The following is a 21,409-nucleotide window of genomic DNA, read 5'->3' as shown; positions in this document are numbered from 1 at the left end:
AGTTCTGATACTTACGGCTTCTTAACAGCAGTGTCACTCTGGAGTCTCAACACTGATGTTCTGTGTCAACATATGCACCCAAATACACAAATTCATGCATGCATATACTGTCCCCTCTCTCACTCACACTCTCTCTCACACACACACACAGAAGACCAAATAAAGTATAAAAATCACCCAATTTAATAAGAAATTTATAAAGAAAAACCCAAGTACCTTTAGAAAAACATGCATTCAGAGTATAACAATACAAACAACATCAAAACTGTGTCCATTAGACAGCTGTGCGAAATGAGGTACAGTAAACATCCAGTCAGTGCTGTCAGATATTTTGTATAAACCTGTTCATGATCCCTAAAGCTGGAGGTAAATGTTTAACCAAACTGAGACAGTAGGTACTATGGATAACATCTGGATATAATTTAGTTTGAGATTTTTCAAAAGCATTTTTAGGCCATAGTCCAAGTGTTCATGTCAAAATCGCACATCTGTACACTGTCAGCTCACCTTGTACCTGGACCAAGAAGCAAAAAAAGGCATGCACCACATTCATAAAATAACATTAACCATCGCTCTCTCTCCCAAAATGGACACCATTTGCAAAGTCAAGTGGCAAAAACAGCAGCTTTCATGTTAATAAAGTAGAGTTTGTATCCACAGACGTCTCTAAATAAGTCCACATCCATTCAAGAGAGTTTCCAGGGGACAACATCCTGAAGCACAGCTTATGCCACTGTTTTTACGGTTTCACTGTTTCCACAAACATCCACACATCACTGTACTCTCTGCCGCAGACCCTTCTCATCCAGAGATTTCTGACTGCCGTCCTCGGGGAGGAGAGGACAACCTTCTGTAGAGGTTACAACACAAAACAGTAATGATCAGTATCACATTCTTTATCATCATCATCATCATCATCATGAAACTAACAAGAAGAAACAGATAAACACAAGAGTCTTCTCGCTTCATGGTTCGTAGCCTACTCTAATTTCGCCTTTCCATTATACAAATTTGGTACCTAGTACCTGGAACACCAGAGTACTTTTTTGGTACTTGCTCACTTGTGCTTCCAATCAAGTGAGGTGGCGGCAGATTTTTTTATCCTTTACTCTACGTCATCTCTGTATGGATAAGGTAGTCGATCATGCTAGCCTATCAAGGCCTCTGTAACGCATCTGTCCCTTTACTGTTCTTCTTCAAACATGTTGAGCTCCAGTGGTGTGGTTTGAAAAGAAGTGGTGGAGCCTCACATCTTGAAGGAAGCACATGCTCCTCATCCTCAGAAATTCAGCTTCATGTCACTGGAGTCATTTGGTGAATTTTTACCTCATCAAATTATAAAATGCATCTTAAAAACGGTGTTCATTGGCACCAAAAATCCCAGCGTCACCCAGAATGTCTTCACCTTTCATCTCCATGCTGTTCGTCTGTCCGTCCTTCATGCCCTCTTCTGTGTCTGATCTCTGTGGAGCTTTATTTATTCTTCCATCCACTGCGTCTGTCTTAACTAGACTCAGAGACTGGAGGAGGAGCATCGTATCAAATGTCTCGGATGCACGTTTCCTCAGGAGCTCCAACACCTGCACAAGACACACACACACACACACACACGGGGTCAATGACAAAAAGATTTCAATATTTTTCTCATAATTTAATAAACACACAAATGAACCCAACCACAAGGTCCCACACACCCCCACACACAGTACACACACACAGTACGCACACACACAAAAACACAGTACACGTACACACACACAAACACAGTTCACAGACATACACAATACACAGTACAGAGACACACACAATACACAAACACAGTACACAAACACACGCACAAACACAAACACAGTACACACACACAGCACACACACACACACAGGGTCAATGACAAAACAAAGATTTTTCTCATAATTTAATAAACACACAAATGAACCCAACCACAAGGTCCCCCCCCACACACACACGCTCAACAACAATTCAAAACACTCTCCCACGTATGTCCCACTAACATCCACATACACACAAACCGATACCAGTGTGTGTTCTCTTTCTCTCCCTCTCATGCACACACACATACACCTACCTTAAGGCACTTATAACTCTTCAGCTCACTGAGGTTCTCCTCCAGGAACAGCAGGTACATAGCCAGGTCATTCCAGGCTCCAGGACTGAACTCCATCACCCCGAGTGTGGGCAGCATTTCATATGGCTTTAGGAACTGGGCTGAGCTCCTGAGAGGACTCAGAGCAGCGAACACACTAACAGGTGCCAGTATCAGGTAAACACACAGGTTTATGTAACTGAGGACCTGGAAAACTCCCACGGCCACCAGCTTGCACTGAAAAGCACCAGGCAAGGACGAGTCGTTAAACAGAACACCAGTCCGTATATTACAGCTAAACTCGTCCGTTACGGAGAGGCGGATGTAGTAACACAGGTACACACACGCCAGGACCAGAACCACGAAGGTCAGCAACCGGCACAGAACATACCGCACCAGCAGCCCGCGGGAATAATACTTCGTCTTCAGATAGTTCTCTACCAACGGGTACTTAAAACAATGCTCTGTCAGGTCCGGCATGGAACTACAAAACACACACACACAGACACAGACACACACAGTTACTCTCTGAACAAACCCCCAATTCTACAAAAAGGCAACATACAGGTGTGCTCACGTATTTGTGTCTAGGTTCTTATTTGTGTGGATATATACTGACCACCTGATGTGTGTATGTGTGTGTGTGCGTACCTCTGAGTGTCTGGTCTTGAGGGGTTTTTGTATAAACCCTTGGCGAGTTTGATAGCTCTGTTGTAGGATCTGTCCAGTTCCTCCATGATGAAAGCAAGGTCAGCCAAAAGAACCGGAGCAGCCGTAAAACGCCAAAACAGCGTCGGAACATACACTAACACAGCCACGAACAGGAGGATATATGGAAAAAACTGGAGAGAGAGAGAGAGAGAGAGAGAGAGAGAATGTCAATAACACAATCTCTGAAGTTAATTATTTAAATGCCATGAAGATGAGTACTCACATTTCTACCAGATAAATAGGGTCTTTATTGCTATCTCAGTAATGTGATGGTTTTTCTTTACTATGATTTCTAATAATTAACTACATCTTCACACATGCAGAAACAGGGCTGACTACAGGTGGGTTTCCCAGTCAAGAATAAACACACACAGCTAAAGGGGTTAGACAACGAAAGTGAAACACCTGTCATTTTAGTGTGGGAGGTTTCATGGCTAAATTGGAGCAGCCTGGTGGCCAATCTTCATTAACTGCACATTGCACCAGTAAGATCATGTGCATCCAATGGTTCAAACACTGTGTCCTGAAGGCGGTGCCATGTATCAGGACGACAACGCACCAATACACACAGAAAGACTGGTGAAAGACTGGATTGATGAACATGAAAGTGAAGTTGAACATCTCCCATGGCCTGCACAGTCACCAGATCTAAATATGATTGAGCCACTTTGGGGGGGTTTTGGAGGAGAGAGTCAGGAAACGTTTTCCTCCACCAGCATCACGTAGTGACCTGGCCACTATCCTGCAAGAGGAATGGCTTCAAATCCCTCTGACCACTGTGCAGGACTTGTATATGTCATTCCCAAGACGAACTGACGCTGTATTGGCCACAAAAGGAGGCCCTACACCATACTAATAAATTATTGTGGTTTCACTTTCATTGTCCAACCCCTATACGTTGACACTATTCCGCCAGCTGTTTGCTCCTGTGTTTGTACACAGCTCCGTAACAAAGAAAAATGACGAAGGGTCTCGGTCTGAAACAGCTCATGGTGCACACACACGTACCGGGGGGTGTTAGTGCAGTGCGGTGGAAAGTTGAGTAGAGGTGGGAGAAACAGTGCTGAAGGTATTTGGACGATGGAGAGACATACAAATATCAAAAAGCATGAAAAGAGCTGTGGATGTTGCTCTATTCCTGCTCCATATATAGGAATTATTCTTGCTGTTTAAGGTGGAACTAACTCCACTAATTTTACATGGAAGTAAACACTAGGGGTGGGCGATATAACCCTGAAATAATATCATGATATATCAGGGTATTTGGGCGATAATGATATTCTTGGCGATAAGATCAAAACACGGAAGAATACTTTGATAAATTTCAAGAACACACTACTGCAACAAAATTTTATATTATTAACGTTTAAGTTTTATTTTAGCACATGTTGCCTATTTTGTAAACAACTGTAATTTACCAAGATTCTGACAATGTAGAATATAAGTAATGTAATGCAAGCACCATAACTGACGTGAAGATAATTTAGTGCATGCATACAAACAGCTAACGCCCAAAAATTATACAAACAATACGCATAACACTTCACAAACAATAACAAAAACAAATACAGAATAGAGGGTGTGCTGAGTCAGTGTGGTCTGTCTGCTTGGGTTAGAGCTCACATTGTCTGCTGAACTGTCCTCGTGATATTTTTGATTTTCCTCGTCCTCAACCGGGTGCTTCTGCTTGAGGTGGTGAAACAGATCAGTTGCGTTTCCCTGTTTTGTTATTATAGGCTTCTTTCATTTCTTACATAACACCATGGTTTATTGTACGTCTGATATTCTGTAACCACACCCCCTCCACACGATTGAAGTCACTCCCCTTTTGGAGTAAATTCCTCCGCCTCAGAGCCACTCTCCACTGTATTGATAATATTAATATATTAATTAATATATCAATAGACATTATATATTTACCGATTCGATACGGCACAGCCCTAGTCAATACAGACCCAAAGTGCAACATTTCTGTCGATGGGGACCCCGACTGCCACCTGTCCTTCCAACACTCAGTTGCTTCTTGTTTGGGTAAAAAAAATCAGACATTATTGTCCCTTCAAACTGCATGTCAAACAGTGGCCACTGAAAACGAAACTCAGACTGATCCTATTGGGTAGTTAGTGACTACCAAATCTGGATTAAATATGCGCTGAAACTGCAGAGTGTATGCCCCACTTAAGCAGACAGAGGACAGTTTACAGGAATTACCGATAAACTTCAGGAATTCAGGGTTTAATCACATTACTGCATGAATGGAAACACACTCACTGACCACATGCAAAGGCTGGACACTCAGGAGACTGTGTCTAAAGCTGTATAACAATGGACTCTGAGTTCTCCTCCGTGCAAAGAATACAAAGACATATCAGATTTCACAGCAAACATGATGTTATTTTCATTTCAGATCTGCAGACTGGCTGTATAATCGGGCTGATATTAGCAGAGGAAATTTGTCCCATGTGAAAAAGGGGAACAGGTCCTGAGCATAACTCTGTGTGTGTGTGTGTGGAGAGGGGGGAGTACCTTGTGCATCCAGAGAGGCAATCCATTTGTGTCCTGTCTCTGGACAGCTGCCCAGCAGAAAGCGTCCACATAGCCAGCTTGTTTCCAGGAAAAAGTCATGGGAGAAAAACAGCTGATCTGAGCCCCTGAGGAGGAGAAGACACAGATACAGTGTGGGGTTATACTTTACATATTATAGATTTTAAAATAGCTAACACAGACACACACCAAAAGGGCTGTTTTGTCTAATGGAGGGTCAGTTTAACCTCTCTGACTCCTGGAAGTCCAAATACCTCCACGAACCGCCACAGAAGATGTGTGTGTCCCTCTGTATCTACCTGTAGTTCTCTTTCTAATTCACATATTAAGGCCTCTCACTTTCCCTCACATCAGAGAGAAGAGCGTTTCATTAATGTCCTAAATAGACGTCAATAATAAAAACAGAGCATAACGTCTCCCCACACACCTCTCCCTCCTTCGTTCACTTCTCTATTCTCTCAGAAACCCTCCCTCCATCCTCCTCTCATTTCTGTCTCCCACCATCTTCCACGACTCCCCTTTTCTCTCCCACCTCTCTCTACCTATAGTCTTAGTTTCTCTCCCTCTTTTCTATCCATTTGCTCACTCAATTGTCTTTCTATTCCTCCTCTTTCTATACCACCCCCCTCCTCCTCCTCCTCCCCCCGTTCACTCTGTCTACGAAAAGCTCAGAGATAATGGAGTGTTTTGGAGTCAGTTGAGTGTAGTGAAGTGATCTGTGGAGGTTAACTGACCGACAGAGACCTCCTGAGCGAAAGCGAGAGTGATGAGGAGTAAAGGCAAACCGACGGCGAGACAGGTAACGAATTTATCCAGCGCCAGGTCCAGTCTAATGCCTTTATACCGCGACTCCGGGCTGGGCTCCTTCAGCAAGAAGTCCGCGAACACGTACTCTGTAGCGGCGTGGGCTATAGCCATGATAAATAGTTAATAATATTTAATAAATAAAGGTTTACGGCTCTGATTTAATATTTAGAGCGCCGCGTATCTCATCTCCCACTTCTTCTCCTCCTGCTTCCTCTTCTCTCTGTTATTGTTTGCTCGATAATTAAACAGCTCCAGACTCGGTGTGGCCACCTAGTGTAAGACTCCTGCAATTACACCTTACAAGTGTCTTGGTGCGGTTTGCTAAGCTTCCTCAAAACTACTTTTTGAAGGGTTTTTTAACGTTTGAACCTCCAAACGTTGAAAAGCATGAAATGAGATGAGGATATTGGTTTTGTTCCTGCTCCATTGGTGGATAATTGATTTATTTTTGCTGTAGATGAATCTGACTCTAAATTTGGGTGAGTGTGCACTGCATGAAAGTAAACACAGACCAAAACGAACAATTCGAATTACAATCGAGTTTCTGTGGTAATTCAAGCAGTGAATAAAATCCTAGAAAAATTCAAAACTTAAGCCACATACAAACACTATTTTTTTCCCCTCAGATATACCTTTCTACCTTAAGTGGAGATCCTGAACGTAAACAAACCAGAAAACAGCGTTTCCCCAAAATTGTGGACATTGCATTTAAATTATTCTTAATCCAGCCGCTGAAATGCAATATATGCACAATACAAACTGGAATGGTGCTGTCATATTTTCCAGTACCTTCCTGAAATCCAGTTTCCTATATTAGTGCACTGTAATGTAGGGAAAATTATGTACTCATTCTGTTATTGTTCCCTTAAAACGTGGCGCCACCTCCTGTCAGACACATATAATTACACGCACACCAGTATGGAACCCCAGAGTGGTCAAAGATAAGAAATCATTCTTAATTTATTCATTCATTCATAGTGTGTAGCATTTATCTTCTGGCTGATTGATATTTTAAAGTTACTAATTATTAGTTTTTTTTTTTTTACATGAAATTAATCCAAAATGTTACTTGTGCTTGTGTCTATACAGGAAATGGATAAAATAAAATCAATAAAAAAGGCACAGTGTAAAATTTTACAGAATTTTAAACATAAATAATCAGCACAAAGCCAAATGACAGCGCGGATCAAAATTGTTCAAAGTCTAAAAACATTCAATTTGACAATAAAAATCTTTAAAAAGATTTATTTAAAAAATCCCTTAAAGCTTAACACATATGTAAAATGTCTGCAGCCATGGTTCCACTGGGAGCACGACGTAAGGCCTTTTTCATTGGTTCATTAACATTCTCAGAGTCCTGTTTATAAAGTCCATGGGATATATATTCCAGCAGAATGTTGTTCTTTTTTTCTAAACTCTTTCAGATATTACATTATTCACTGAAAATATTTTGTAAACATTCACAAAGAAAACAAAAACTAATATAAAATCACAGCTCTGAAAAATGCACATTACAATGCATTTTTTGTCATTTAATAAATCATGTTTCCCTCTTTTCAGCTCTCAGAAGAATCATGGAACTGCACGTGTAAAAACAATCACTGCAAAATCAGAAATGATGCAAATATCACAACAGTGAAAGTGAAAAAGAGGTGAAATGCTTCTCTCTCCGTGCAAGGCACCTACAACTGAATACTGTCCAGTGATCAGTCTCTGTTTTTTCATCTTTGTGGATTGATAACACCTCATTTCTCCACAATGCCACCAGAAATAACAGGAACAACACACAACTAGTGCATTGTAAAGCCCTTTTGTTTAGAAATAATATAAATTCAGTGTATTTCTCAAAAAAAACAACAACTGGAAGTTAATGTTTAATAACAGGGAGGTCATGGAAGTCTACTGCATTCCACACCGTGCTGTATTTCACTTTACTCTTGGGGTGTCGGATCGCTGCAGGTTTAATGAAGTCAAAATACAGACCTCAGACAGTTTGTGAAAGGAGGAATTGATCTCACGATTCTAGTGCAAGAATTTAAAATATAAGTGATATTCCTGATTGTTTTTACTCATGGATTGTGCACAAATTCTCAGTGATCATACTTAAAAATAACAACAACTGCTTTAAAGAGCTACAGAGATTTTAGAGAAGGACTGATGCTCCTTTTCTGGTGTTTGTTCACTTAATAAATAGCACATATTCAGCCCCACTTTATCATCTGTAACAACTGTAGTTTTAACAACACATGTAACAACAGAATAATCACTGGTGATATATATTCACTGTTTCATATGAGTTTTGTTCAGAGGCGATTGCTCTAAGACTGCAAGGGAAGCTCAGCTTCTCACTAAAATGTCTAAAAATAAGTGATCATATATATATACTGTTGTGTGTACATGTCATTGAATAAATATGCACTACAACGCGCTCAACTTTTGTTCAGATTCAGCTTCTTATCACTGGTAAAGACACGGCTTTCCTCTCGATCATTCCCGCAGCTTCACGGTGCTTTAAACAGTGAGGACGCTGAGCGTCCACAGAGTTCAATAGCGAAGCAGCGAAGTGCAGCGAAATGAGACGAGTCATTGGATAAATGCTGGGCTTTGTCCCGCCCATCGGATGCTCAGCGTCTCTGGGGGTCTATGGGGCAGTGGGCTGGCCTCGGCTGGCCCGGACTCTCAGCTTCTGCATGATGATTGGATGATCTGTCCGAGGCTGAATCCCTTTTTGATTGACAGTGAAATGAGCGAATCAGCGATCCTTTGGTGTAAAGAGCCATGGGAGCAGTACATTTTCATTCTGTTCTGAGTTGAACCGGAGACTTTCTTTGTTAAAAACGACTAGCGACAAATCGAGCTTCTATTTCTGGTGGGTTTTTTGTAGCTGCTTGTGTTTGGAGACTGACTTCTATCACTCTTTCTGACTTCTATCACAGTTTCTGTCCAGCGGGTGCTGCTGAGCCCCTCCACCATCACAAAGCATTCACAGGCGGACACACTTCACATGGGCCAAGGCCGTTTAAGCAGTCTAGCTCTGCTGGCCATTGAGAGGACATTAGTCAAGTCCCTGGAAAAGACGCCTTGTTGGTACGACAGGGTCACAGATCATTTTCTTGAAAAGGAACGGAGGGTAGAATTTACGTATAAATAAACCGACACATTTTATAATGTAGGCCGAAATTGAGCTTCCCCTCCTTGAAAGACCAGCATCCGCCACTGGTTTTGTTCCATTATCACTGCGCAAATACATCCTAACAGTAGTAGCAGCACATTTTGTCTTATGTAATTACACATGGTGGCAGTGTACAATCAGCCAAAATCTTGGTGGAAAATCAGCGGATGTCTCTGTTGTAATCACACGTGATTCCAATTCCAATTCACCTTCTGTAAACGTGATTACATCACCAGTTATTAAAATGATATTACTGTGGTTGTTAATGCTTTCTTAGTGTGTAACAGTGTTTTTAAAGTCACCAGATGAAATGGGGCTGGGTTTTTGTTTTGAAGAATAGTGTTTTCACTTATTCTCTGCAAAGCTACAAAGAAGTTTGATTCTCTTTTAGAGTCCGTCCATCCCTCCATCCACGCGTCTCTCCGTCACTCTGGATCACAGCAGCCAGTACAGTGCGGAGATGAAGAGTAGGATACACCAGCAGCACTGAACACATCTGGAGCCTAAATACAGAAAATACACCTGGTGAATATCATACCCACTCAATAGTGTTGAAATAATAATAAATAATACAAAGCTAAAAGGAGTAAATGTTTAACGGTTATGTAAAGGTAAGTTTTTGTACCATTTTCACTATTATTCTCACGTTCACTGTCGCTGGACCGTGCACCTGGATTGGACAGTGAAAATAAACAACCAAAAGACAAATCCTTTAAAAACATGCAAGAACATCTAAAAAAGCTGCAGAGAACAGCGCCCCCTGTGGACAGCAGGTTCAGAAAGGTCATGTTAATGCAGAACATCAGTAAGAACAGCTTGTGATTGGGAGAGTTTATGATACAAAGGAAATTATCATTCAATTCAGAAAATGTACCTGATTAAAAACACTAAACGACCAAGTCCAGATCAATCAATCACCGAGTGCTTCTCAACCCTGGTCCTGGGGAGGCCTTTGCCCTGTGTGTTGTAGTTGTTTTTCCTTGCTCCACCACACACCAGGATTGAGAACCACTACATTAACCATTTCATAATGTTATGACTCTTACCATGACATGAGGTGTGTGAGTATTTTAAGAGCTGTGTTAGATAGACGCAGATTCAGAGCTCCCAGTAAAGACTGAACTATACTTCAGCGTTGACCCCACGCTGCTGGGAGCGTTAATTCTTCTGCATTGGTCTGTCGATCTGCAGTTACACCTCCACACCACTAGGGGCTGAACCTCAAACATTTTCTTCTACCCTCTGATGTATAGTGTAGTGGTGTAATAAAATTACTTTTATACTTTTTTGAAGTGCGTTATTTAGGGAGTAGGGCACTGTTTGGGACGGAGCAGGGTTTACATGAGGTGCCAGGAAAGAAACAAGAGTACAGAGCGGTACTTCGTCTTTTTTCTTTTAGAGATCTCTGTATTTTTCCTTTGTTCAACATTTTCATTCGTCCCTGACCTCCACACCATGTCTGAGGAAATCTATCGCTGTGATGTGGCACGTACTTACATTTCTAGAGTGGTGTGCGTCAGGCTACAGAGCACGAGTCGTACTGGGTGCGACCTTGGTTTGACACTGAACTAGAAACTGGGCTTTAATTGGGTAATGTAGCATCTCACCCGGGGGGTACTGGAGTACTGGAGAAACTGGACTCAAGAGCAGAGACACACGAACAACCGAAGAAGGAAACGAGAGAGATATCAGGGGAAAGTAGTAAACAGTGAGAAGAATAGAAGGAGAAAAAGAAACTATTTATTTATTTATACCTAAAATGGTAAAAAGGAAAATACTGAATCCCAAGGAGGGAAACCAGAGAAACCCTCAGAGGTAAACACAAAGGGAAAGCTCTGGTGGATATTGTTGTGAAAAATAATTTTATTACTTTGTATTAGTGGACAAATATCATTGAATGATGATTAGTTAAAATTAGAAAGTATAATTACATATTCATTGTATGAAACCTTGTATTCATATGAATGATTAACCAGTATTTTAACCATGCATTTAAACAGTTTAGAATCTGCACACTAACTGACATGCTGACTCAGTGTTTACACCTTTCTAATTTCTTAGATCTTTAACAGATCTGCACTCAGGCTTTTAGCATAAATTACAACTGTTAGCCAAAAGGGGGAGTTGAACTTTAGGGCACCTCAGTGACCTTAAAGTCCATTACTGACCCCTCATAATCTTGGTGACAGAAAAGGAATGTGGGAAATAAAACCTACAGAGTCAGAAGGGCAGGATGAGTGTTTTGGGGTCATAGGTGCATGGGAAACATGCAGGCAGAAACCTGAGTACTAACATGTCTAATTATGCATATTAATATATGTTAATCAGCCAGAAACGCCTTGCCAGCAGGGTATTCGTCATTTGGGGTATAAAAACTGTGGAGTCAGATGGGAAGGTCAGAACTCTGCGTGGAAGGGCACTAGGTTGCGTTTCTTATGTATTAGTTCTCCTGGATCCAGTATTAAAATAAATACTTGGTTTGCTTTGAACTTCACTCGACTGGTCTTTGTGAAACTTCCGGAATGAGCACGCCTCCCTCAGGAGAGAGGGTGTATTTTGGATCTTTTGGAGATCTTCTAAATTTTAATTACTTTGGGAACGGTCCAAAAAGAACATTTAATTCTTCAATATCTAGAAGATGAAGAGAAATGGAGACCCAGGAGAAAACTCGAGGGGCTGTACCATATTACCAACCAGGCTTGTGTTTCTCTCTGAAAAGAGAAACCCAAGACTGAGCGCTAAAGTGAAGGCTGGTTTCCCGTAAATAGGAGTGGCCCAGGGGGAACTAATTGCCTCAAATTAAGGAATAGTGTCTCTATGTTTCCCTCTAGTGGCTGGGGTTGGCTTAGCAGACAGCCTTAGCCCTGCCCCAGACCTCTTACAAATGGGGCTTTAGAGATAATGAAGAGGAAAAAACTCCAAAGAATCAATGGGAGGAACCAAGACTGAATGAAGAATGAGAGTATGGCAGTGGCAGTTCTACATAGCACTCCTAAAACTAAAGGTGCTACAAAGAACCTCTTTTGGTTCCATAAGGAACTTTTATTGCTAATAACTTTTAAATTGGAAAATTCATTAATTTTTTTACTCATTCATTGTCTGTAGCCCTTACCCAGTTCAGGGCGACGGAGGGTCCAGAGCCTACCTGGAATCACTGGGTGCAAGGCGGGAACACACCCTGGAGGGGCGGCAGTCCTTCACAGGGCGACATTCACTCACACACTCACACTCTTTAACAAATGTGGTTCTTATAGAACCAAAGGTGGTTGTTCCATGTAATTCCTCAAATAACCTTTTGAAGTACCTTTATATTTAAGAGTGAAGAATAGAAATGAGTTCCTGATTGGACAGAGGTGTAGAGATTAACAGAGTGTTGTCCGAGCTGTAAGCAACATCTGTTAAAGTTGTCTATAGCAGCAGTGTTATCACACACTGTGTTTGCATGTGTCCCGCGCTCACGTCTCTCGCAGTTAGAACACAGTGTAAAAATAAGGATAAAGTCCATGAAAAACTGTGACTACAGTTAGGACTCTTATCTAGACTTTTATGACTGTGTGTCAGTGGAAGTGCAGAACGTGACATTTTCAGGAGAGATCTGATGTATGTGCTGACCCTTGGCATGGATGGTGAACGTAGTCTCCATTCCGGCGTGGATGTGGTCCGTAACGTGGCAGTGCAGGAGCCACGTTCCCGGCGTTCCGGCCACCAGCTCCACAGTCTGAAACGTCCCCGGGAAAAGGTCAAATACATCAGCCCTGTGAGAATAATCAGTCTGAGAGAGAGAGAGAGAGAGAGAGAGAGAGAGAGAGAGAGAGAGAGAAGAAAAAGGGATTGAGTGAGAGCAAAATACCAGTAAGAGAGAGGTGGAAACATGGACAGGAAAGAGAGAAAAATGGGGGGAAAGTGTAAGAGAGTGCATGGGGAGAGAGGGAGAGTGGAGGAAGTGAGAGAGAAAGGTAGATAAGGAAGAGAGGTGGGAAAGGGAGAGTGAGAGAGAGATCAGGAGACAGAAATGAGAGAGGGAGGGTAGAGGAGAACATAGGAAGGGAGAGAGAAAATGAGAGTAGGGAAAGAAACAAGAGAGAAAGAAAGTGAAGAGAGAGGGAGAAAGCAGGAGGAGGATGAGAGGTGAGACACATTTCTCTGTGTGTAATAGTGTGTATTATTGTGAGTGATTGTGTACCTTGTAGATGAAGCTCTGCGCATGAAAGTGAACTGTGTGCATGTCTCTCTCGTTCCCCAGTCCGATCAGATACCACTCTGTTCTGTCTCCTGACTTCATCTCCAGTCCGTGCAGGTTACCGTACAGCTTTCCGTTAATTGCTGAGCAGACCGTGAAAATAAGACACAGTATAATAGCTGATCAATGAACATCTGCATTCCTTCACTGTGAATGTGTTCATCTGTGACTGAGCTGCTGGGGATGGGCCTGAATACAGTAATACTTAAAGAATATTTTGAAAATCAAATAATAAATTAGGATGTCCACCAGAGGGCACTGTAAAGCATACTCTATTTATAGAGACTGCACTATTTTTGCCTTAAAATTACTAGTTCAAAATCACTGTGGTGCTTCAGTGAGCTGTAACAGGGAGTTTAGGGCCTCTGTTATTGCTACTCTGGGCTCAGCACTGCAAAAACTGCACTATGTACCTTTAGGAGGAGGGTGGTTTCAGGACAATGCTGTAAAAGTTAATTACACTCTGCATATGTAGGGGGAGCCCATGAGCAAAAATACCAAACTTTACAATACAAGGTCAGTGTCATACATTCATTTCCTGTTGAATTCATTATTTTTATGGACACACACACACACACACACACACAAACACACGCACATATACACACACACACACACACACACACATCTCACCATGCATCAGGTTGTTCTCCGTAAAATTGTCATTATGCTTGTGGAACGTGCTGGGATCTGTGTGGAGGTAGGTTCTGATGTTCTCGTCCAGGAACCAGGACTCGTTCTCATCAAACACCATGAAGAGCAGAGCGAACTCCCTGTTCACATCTTTCCTCCTCCCACTGCTGTCCAGGGTCCCTTTAACGCACACAACTAAAGGCCCAACTAGACCACTTGCCAAGTCCTGGTACACACACACAGAACACACAAGTATTCAGTGCAGAACACACACACACACACACACACACACTCACACACATGCACACACGCACACACACCATAGAGCAAATGAACACGCACCATAGAGCACCCACACACAGCACAGAATATAAATACACACACACACACACACCCCACAGATATACGAGGGTTTCTCCAATGGTGATGATGCACAGCAAATGCATGTCAGAAAACTCCTACCTTAATAAAGTTCACAGAAGAGTAGTACGCATATGTGATGCATTTGGACTCATTTTGACCAGGACCAGCACTGATCTTCCAGTTATATCTCATAACTTTACCTACAATAAACACACAAATATAAGCACACACACACACACACACATATAGCAACAAACGGATAAAAATTTTTACAAATGGAATATTTCTTTAATGTCACATAGATCTAATTTTTTTAGAGGTGTGTGAAAGCAAGACTCTGATTATTTTTTACAGATGGCCCTACACTATACTTATTTATTTGTTTAATAAATATAGGGATCAAGTGCAAAAGTTATAGTCTGTTATCTTTATTTAGTTTTTCCTGAGTTTTTTATTGTCAATTATATTTCAGCGTTATTTTTTCCACCATCAGTGAGGATGGGGGCGGACACTGAAGTCCCAGAGGAGAACACCAACAGCCCAGAGCTCATCAGATCACATCGGCTGACAGACACCTTTCCTAGATAACACTGTGAGTAGAGAGGGAGTAGTAGGCAAGATCATCTAATCCACCCTTAGAGCTGGGGTTCTGAACCTGTGCCGGTCTGAGGGGGCGTGAGTTTAAGAGATTTTTAAACTTCAAACACAGATAAATATAATACTGCTGTGTTTCTGGGTTTTGGCCCTTAACAATTCATTTTTCACCCACTAGACTCTGGCCAATAGCGCCGCGGCTACAGACTTCATTTGGAATGGCTGTTAAGATGAGTAGCTGCAGTTTAAAATGATAAACAACCCCTGTCGTCGACTGGCTTAACAGATTGTGAAAAAATGTGGAGGTGCTTGTTTCCAGAACTGCTGTGGCTGAGTTCATCACCAGTGCCAGGGCCAGAGATAAACAGATTGTCAGGAAAGAGTCATGGTTTATTCACTCTTTACAGTGGTTTCAGATCAGAGTGAAATATTATACACATATGGAACCAATTCCAAGTTCTGTCGTGTAAGGCCCTGCTGACCTTGTGAACATGTTGCTCTGACCACAGCCCCAGAAAACACACAGCATCTTCCTGCTTTCATTTCCCATCTCAAAACAAAAACGTATGCAGACTCATCTGGTTCTCAATAGCGCTTTATTTGAGGCTCTATGCTCTTTTTGCAGTTTCTTTATCTCTAAGCGTCTACAGACACTGTCACAGTTAACACAGAAGAACCTACTATTCCTTGGTTCCAGCTGGGAACTAAATTTTCTGGTTTAGGAACCAATTCATGATGGTGGAAATGTGCCAATTGGTTCCAAATTAGGTTTACAAACGGGAACCGAACTGGTTCCATGTGGGTGGATAATGGAAGAGTTTTGCTGTGGGTTAGTGATGTGTGACAGCAGTAACAGTGGCATGCAGAGTTTTGTAAACGGAACAGAAATTACACTAGATTTTTCAAGTGTGTTAATTTTAACCGGGGAGAGGAGGTAAAAAACGAAGGCATTACTTAACCCCTTCACTACTTGGAAGCCCCCAGTTAAGGCATGTTTTATTGTGTTTAAATAATTCCAATAATTAAAACTTCAAAAATAAACAGAAGCCGTGTACTGTGTCAATGATATGGATGGACACAGAGGACGCCTTTCAGGACTGAAGTTTGTCCACATTGTGGGTCCCTTTCAAACACTAATGTGAAAGATTAAAAGATTTAATCAGTCAAATCCCATGAGACTGTGGCTTTTCTGTCTGTGGTTTACCTTGAGACACAGGTGTCTGGTGAGTTTTGTCGGTTTTTACTCCGTGAGCGTGAACTGAAAAAGATCCGCTGGCTTTGTTCTTAAACACAATCTGAACCAAATCTCCAACCTCCATTTTCAGGATGGGACCTAAACAATCAATCAATCAATTTAACAATCAGTGAATCGATCAATCAATGACATAGATGCACATGTACATGCACATGTAGATATAGATATACAAAGAGCTGAGCTACATTAGTCTAAACAAGATGGCAGCAAGTTAACACACATTAGCAAATCTAGGGCCAATATATGGCCCACTTTTCCTGCTACAGCTGCTCTTTTTCGCTTCCTATTTTTTCCTTATAAATATGTACGTAAATCGGATCTTGCTACAGGTGAGGAACAGCTTAAAAACAGCTGAAATGTTCTGCAGAAGCTTTGGAAGTTTTTGTCTAGTTCAGCCAGAGACTGGAGTAGGAACTGCTGGAATGTAGTGTGTGAGGATACAGCTCAGCTGCCTTTCTCATCACTCCTTATCCAACTTTCTGGAGCTGCACATTACCCCCTCAGTGGAAGACCAGGTGACTGTTGACATTGTTAGAACAATTTGTTTCACCCAGTGCAGGAGGTGTTACTGGGATGTACTTTTCCTCATCCTGCTCTCTATGAAGCCCAGGCATGAGATCCTGCTTATCTCTGCTGATAAAGGAGAACCCGTCTAAAGTGTAACTGTTACTGCAAGTGCCTTCTCAGTTTTTAGAACTGACTACTCTGGTGTTTCTTGTTACAGTTATTGTGTAATTAAAGGTGACATTCACGCTCTCCATGTGCTGCTCTGCAGTCAGTTTGCTCTGGAAACCGCTCTAATGTGTTTACGAAGCCCCAGCGTCTGTAAATGGGTAAAAAAACAAAGTGTCTGGGTCCGGTGCTAGGCTTTCTCTCTTTCTGCTCATGGCAGAGAAACGCCATCTGGAGGTTTTTAGACAACGGAGAGACTCCAAACGCTGAAAAGCACCAACCGAGATGAGGATTTAGCTGTTTCTGATCACTTAAGGTTTAAAACTTAATGTTTTGAAGACGGCTAACTGCATTAGCGAAAGTGCTACAAAATGAAACACCTCGAGTTACAAATTAGTTTCTGTAGGAATTCAAACAGTGAATAAAATTACAGACAAGTGACTTTTTTTATCTACTATTCTGTCGAGATCAAATACATTTGGATATAATCTGTGTTTCGTTTGTAAAATTTTTGTTATTGTCTTTTTACTTGTTATAATAATATCCCACACACTTGCATCCTGCCTCATCAGCTTCTCTTTATTAAACCCAAATAGAGAAATAGAGGAGTGTGTTTTTACCCCTCATTCTCACAGGGAGGTTCACTGGAGATTTCTGGCAATCTTTATGAAGAGGCTTCTTGGTAATTGCAGTTTTGAAAAAAGTCACAAATAATTGAACTGAACTGAAAAATCAGTCTGAATTTATGTGAGATGTGAGTACCTAGGATTCCTAAATGCTCTTCTTCAGGACCCCGGAGCTTCTTGGTTGTGAAGGTGTCATCTGTGTACTGCTGGAAAACCACTTTCTTATATTCAGGACCAATCTGGGTTTCTGATGTCTTGAGATACACACTTCCAGGACTGAGAGAGAGAGAGAGAGAGACAGAGAAAGAAAGAAAGAGAGAGAGAGAGACAGAGAAAGAGAGATATATATAAACATATAAATCCAGTATTTAACAACTGTAGTTCTTATTCTGTGTACAGTTATTTACTCTGTAAGTGTGGGAATTTGAATTTCGATTTATATTTACAGCATGTGGGAGGTAATATTATCCAGATACAGTTTTAATCCTGTCACAGATGTGATCGAATGTCTGAATTTTTCCTAAGGGGCTCTCTTGTTGCTTGCCCATGTGGGGTCTCGAACCCCAGGCTGCCACAAGAGGGCACTAAACTACACCCCTCTAACAATTTCAGTGTCGTTGTTTGTTTATAAATGCGACCCCAAAGTCGAAAAGATGATGATGATGATGATGATGTTTGTTTATAAACTACTCAATGGTTCAGGAGCGAAATCATACTCCGATCTAAACACATTATCCTGCCTTTGTTTATAAAATGCACCTTTGGAAATAATCTATCTGTACACTGACCTGGACTCCAGTGTTGTATTGTGTTTTTCCAGCTCCCACGTCCGGTTTGGCGCATAATTCCACACCACCTCCTCTGCAGCAATGTAGTAAACCCTGTTAGGCTTCGGGGTGGTGTCTTTTTCAATTTGAGAGCGCTGTTTTACTGTGTAGAACTGCTTCATTCCTCCACGATGGTGATCAGTTGTACGGCAGCTCAGCTCAAAAGAACCTGGAGGGAAGAAAAGGACAGATTAGCGATGAAGACCTACAATGACAGACGCTTGTTTCTCGTGTCCTGCTCCTCACCGTGATTGTCAGGAGTCATGGAGATGGTGACGCTGGTGTGAGGGAAGAGGCTGAGCGTGTCTCGCGTGGTTCCGTCACGTTTAAATGTGTTTCCCTCAAAATAAACGCCGTGCATGTCCACCTCGGTGCCAAGGCCCAGAGTGTGCCACACAACATGATCTCCCTCAAACATGTCCAGGGCAGGAAGGTTTCCATACATGAAGCCATTCATGGCTGAGAGACCACACACAAACACACACAGGGGGGTAGTAAACATACAAACACTAACAAATACGCAGTTTATGAAGATGGAAGTAGTAATAATTAATACTTAATATTCATATTGATCTGTTAAGAGCAATAACAGTGCGTACAGTGCATTTTATTGCTCTCCTGAAAGGCTGGGTCTGCAAAGTCTGTTTCACCGCTCCCAAAATCTTGGGAGTTCTTGTACAGGAACCAGCTTTCATTCTCATCCATGATTGAGAATAGCAGGAAAAACTCCTTTTGGACCTCTGAGGCTAAATGCTACAAACACACACACACACACACACACACACACAGTAGTTGAAAGACAACAGAATACAAGGTTAATGTTGTCTGCTGCTTTGTTAACCTCTAACTTGCCTCTGTCTTATAGCGAATGTGAAGTTACTGAGCGGTGCTCCTACCCGAGCTGGAACTCAAGCTGTATTCACCTGTGCTGGGCAGGTCAATTTCTGCCACAATTACATACTCTCTGCTAAAACGTCAGAGGTGTTCCTGAAGTGCTCATTTCTGATGTTTATAAAGATCTACACAACTACATAAACTGAGCAGACTGTATCAGTGAGTGTGGAGAGGGGTGGGGAGTGGTTTACCTGACGGCCACTCTCATCCAGAACTCCTTTCCTGCACACCTGTAATGGTCCCACGAGCCCAGAGTTTGTGTCCTTAGCTGGGTCAGTACCAGAGAAATACAGGTATGATAAACAGGGAGGATCATTCGGGGATGGTCCTTCTCTCACAGTCCAGCGATAGATAAACGTTTCACCAGGAGCCACACTGGAGCCAGGCTTCTCAGAACCTGAACAGACCCAAACACTGTCCTTTATAAGAGTCCTCTAACACTGACCAGAGAACTCTGAACTACTAAAGACCTACAAGATCTGTCCTGTTCAAAAAGCAGTTAGATTTTTCATTTTTTGTGAGTTAAAATTTATAATCTTAAATAATAATAATAATAATTAACTTAATAGTATAAAAATTGACAGATTGCTACTTTAATTACTCACTGAAACAACTATTAAGCATAAGTTATTACTTTCTCAAAAGATAAAGGTAGGAATAAAAGTGTGTGTGTGTGTGTGTGTGTGTGTGTGTGTGTGTCTCACCATCCTGATATACGGATCCTTCATAACGTTTGTCATAGTGTAGTCCATGAGGCTGGAGACTGAAGTTATGGTGTCCTAAGTCAAATACTAAGTTCTTAAAAGTTATTACAAGAACATCTCCAGTTTCAGCCCTGATAACTGGACCTGTGGAAGACACACACAGAGAGAGAGAGAGAGAGAGAGAGAGAGAGAGAGAGAGAGAGAGAGAGAGAGAGAGAGAGAGAGAGAGAGAGAGAGAGAGAGAGAGAGAGAGAGGGGTTACACACACCCCTCTCCCCACATATATAACCTTTTCCTCCAGTTCCAGTCACTGTGGTAAATGTTGCCAAGTGTTTCCAAGTTCTAAAAAGTTACCCCCTGTATTTATTTAATTCAATATTTTATTGTTTAATTCAATGTTTATGTTCTTCTTAAATTTTAAATTGTAACCCAGGCTTTGACAATACAAATGTAACTAATTTGTCATGTCAATAAAGCACCTTGAATTGAATTGAGAGAGAGAGAAAGAAAAAGAGAGAGAGTGAGGGAGAGAGTGTGAGAGAGAGAGAGTGTGTGTGAGAGAGAGAGAAAGAGAGAGAGAGTGTGTGTGAGAGAGAGAGAGTGAGAGAGAAAGAGAGAGTGAGAGTGTGTGAGAGAGAGAGTGAGAGAGAGTGTGTGAGAGAGAGAGTGAGAGAGAGAGTGTGTGAGAGAGAGAAAGAGAGAGAGAGGAAAATAACTGAAATAACTCTGATAAACCCATGGTTTGGTAATTAATTTCACACATTTAAATGAACCTTACCCAGAATCCCAAGGTGCTGTTCTGATCCATTTCGTGGGATCTTCTGGTTAAACGAACTGTCAGTGTACGCAACATATCGGGCTTTATAGTACTTGCCCCCAAGTTTTCCCTGATTCGTAGTGAAGAATTCCTCAGAGTCACTGCAGAGAGAAACTTTAATTTACACAGTGTTTGAAAAAAAATCCTATTTAGTTGTGAATAAATTTAAACAGTGAACAGAGATAAACTCCTCTCGTGTAGATGATGATGATGATGATTATGATTTTATTTCCGTCTGAATCAGTCATGTTAACATGTAAATTACAGTCAGAATTACCTACTACAGCTCTGAATCAAACTCAGCGCTTCCTTTAGTTTTTAATCCCATGCAGAAAAACACCTGTGTTTTAAACCAAACTCATCACCACTCTTTTGAGTTTAGACCTGTCCAGATATAAACATGTGTTTCTAACAGATCAAACAGAGCTGTTCTGGTGATATTAGTC

At 41.6% G+C, this 21,409-nt stretch overlaps 2 protein-coding genes across 3 annotated transcripts in view; both read right to left on the bottom strand.

The window, feature by feature from the left end:
• Positions 1–185: 185 nt before the first annotated feature.
• On the bottom strand, positions 186–6,359 carry LOC136679291 (pannexin-1-like). The gene is made up of 6 exons (XM_066657739.1): positions 6,094–6,359; positions 5,342–5,466; positions 2,756–2,946; positions 2,087–2,588; positions 1,406–1,580; positions 186–850 (listed from the first exon to the last, which is right to left on the bottom strand). The coding sequence occupies exons 1-6, from the start codon at positions 6,275–6,277 to the stop codon at positions 774–776; spliced, it is 1,254 nt and encodes a 417-aa protein (XP_066513836.1). The 5' UTR covers positions 6,278–6,359; the 3' UTR covers positions 186–773.
• An 890-nt stretch (positions 6,360–7,249) lies between these two features.
• The window catches only part of LOC136678320 (ferroxidase HEPHL1-like), a 21,034-nt gene continuing 6,874 nt past the window's right edge, over positions 7,250–21,409 (bottom strand). The window contains exons 7-20 of one of the 2 annotated variants that reach the window (XM_066656332.1): positions 20,925–21,064; positions 20,147–20,290; positions 19,634–19,839; positions 19,148–19,301; positions 18,795–19,007; positions 18,510–18,717; positions 17,858–17,997; positions 16,373–16,501; positions 14,674–14,774; positions 14,212–14,437; positions 13,522–13,661; positions 12,951–13,110; positions 9,964–10,008; positions 7,250–9,841 (exon numbers count right to left, since the gene is read on the bottom strand). In XM_066656332.1, the coding sequence (XP_066512429.1) occupies positions 9,774–9,841; positions 9,964–10,008; positions 12,951–13,110; positions 13,522–13,661; positions 14,212–14,437; positions 14,674–14,774; positions 16,373–16,501; positions 17,858–17,997; positions 18,510–18,717; positions 18,795–19,007; positions 19,148–19,301; positions 19,634–19,839; positions 20,147–20,290; positions 20,925–21,064 (2,074 nt within the window). In that variant the 3' untranslated portion in view covers positions 7,250–9,773. The remainder of the gene's footprint in view (positions 9,842–9,963; positions 10,009–12,950; positions 13,111–13,521; positions 13,662–14,211; positions 14,438–14,673; positions 14,775–16,372; positions 16,502–17,857; positions 17,998–18,509; positions 18,718–18,794; positions 19,008–19,147; positions 19,302–19,633; positions 19,840–20,146; positions 20,291–20,924; positions 21,065–21,409) is intronic. The other variant, XM_066656333.1, reaches the window with a different exon arrangement.

The sequence above is a fragment of the Hoplias malabaricus genome, chromosome Y (assembly GCF_029633855.1).
Source record: "Hoplias malabaricus isolate fHopMal1 chromosome Y, fHopMal1.hap1, whole genome shotgun sequence".
Lineage (NCBI taxonomy): Eukaryota > Metazoa > Chordata > Actinopteri > Characiformes > Erythrinidae > Hoplias > Hoplias malabaricus.
This window is presented reverse-complemented; position numbering and strand designations above follow the sequence as displayed.

Bases quoted from the DNA above. Each gene is read 5' to 3' on its own strand.
- LOC136679291 (XM_066657739.1), bottom strand. From the start codon at position 6,277: ATGGCTATAGCCCACGCCGCTACAGAGTACGTGTTCGCGGACTTCTTG. The intron at 5,467-6,093 runs GTCAGTTAACCT...TCTCCTCCTCAG, and splicing joins CGCTCAGGAGGTCTCTGTCG to GGGCTCAGATCAGCTGTTTT. The intron at 851-1,405 runs GTGAAGACATTC...TAACCTCTACAG, and splicing joins GAACAGCATGGAGATGAAAG to AAGGTTGTCCTCTCCTCCCC.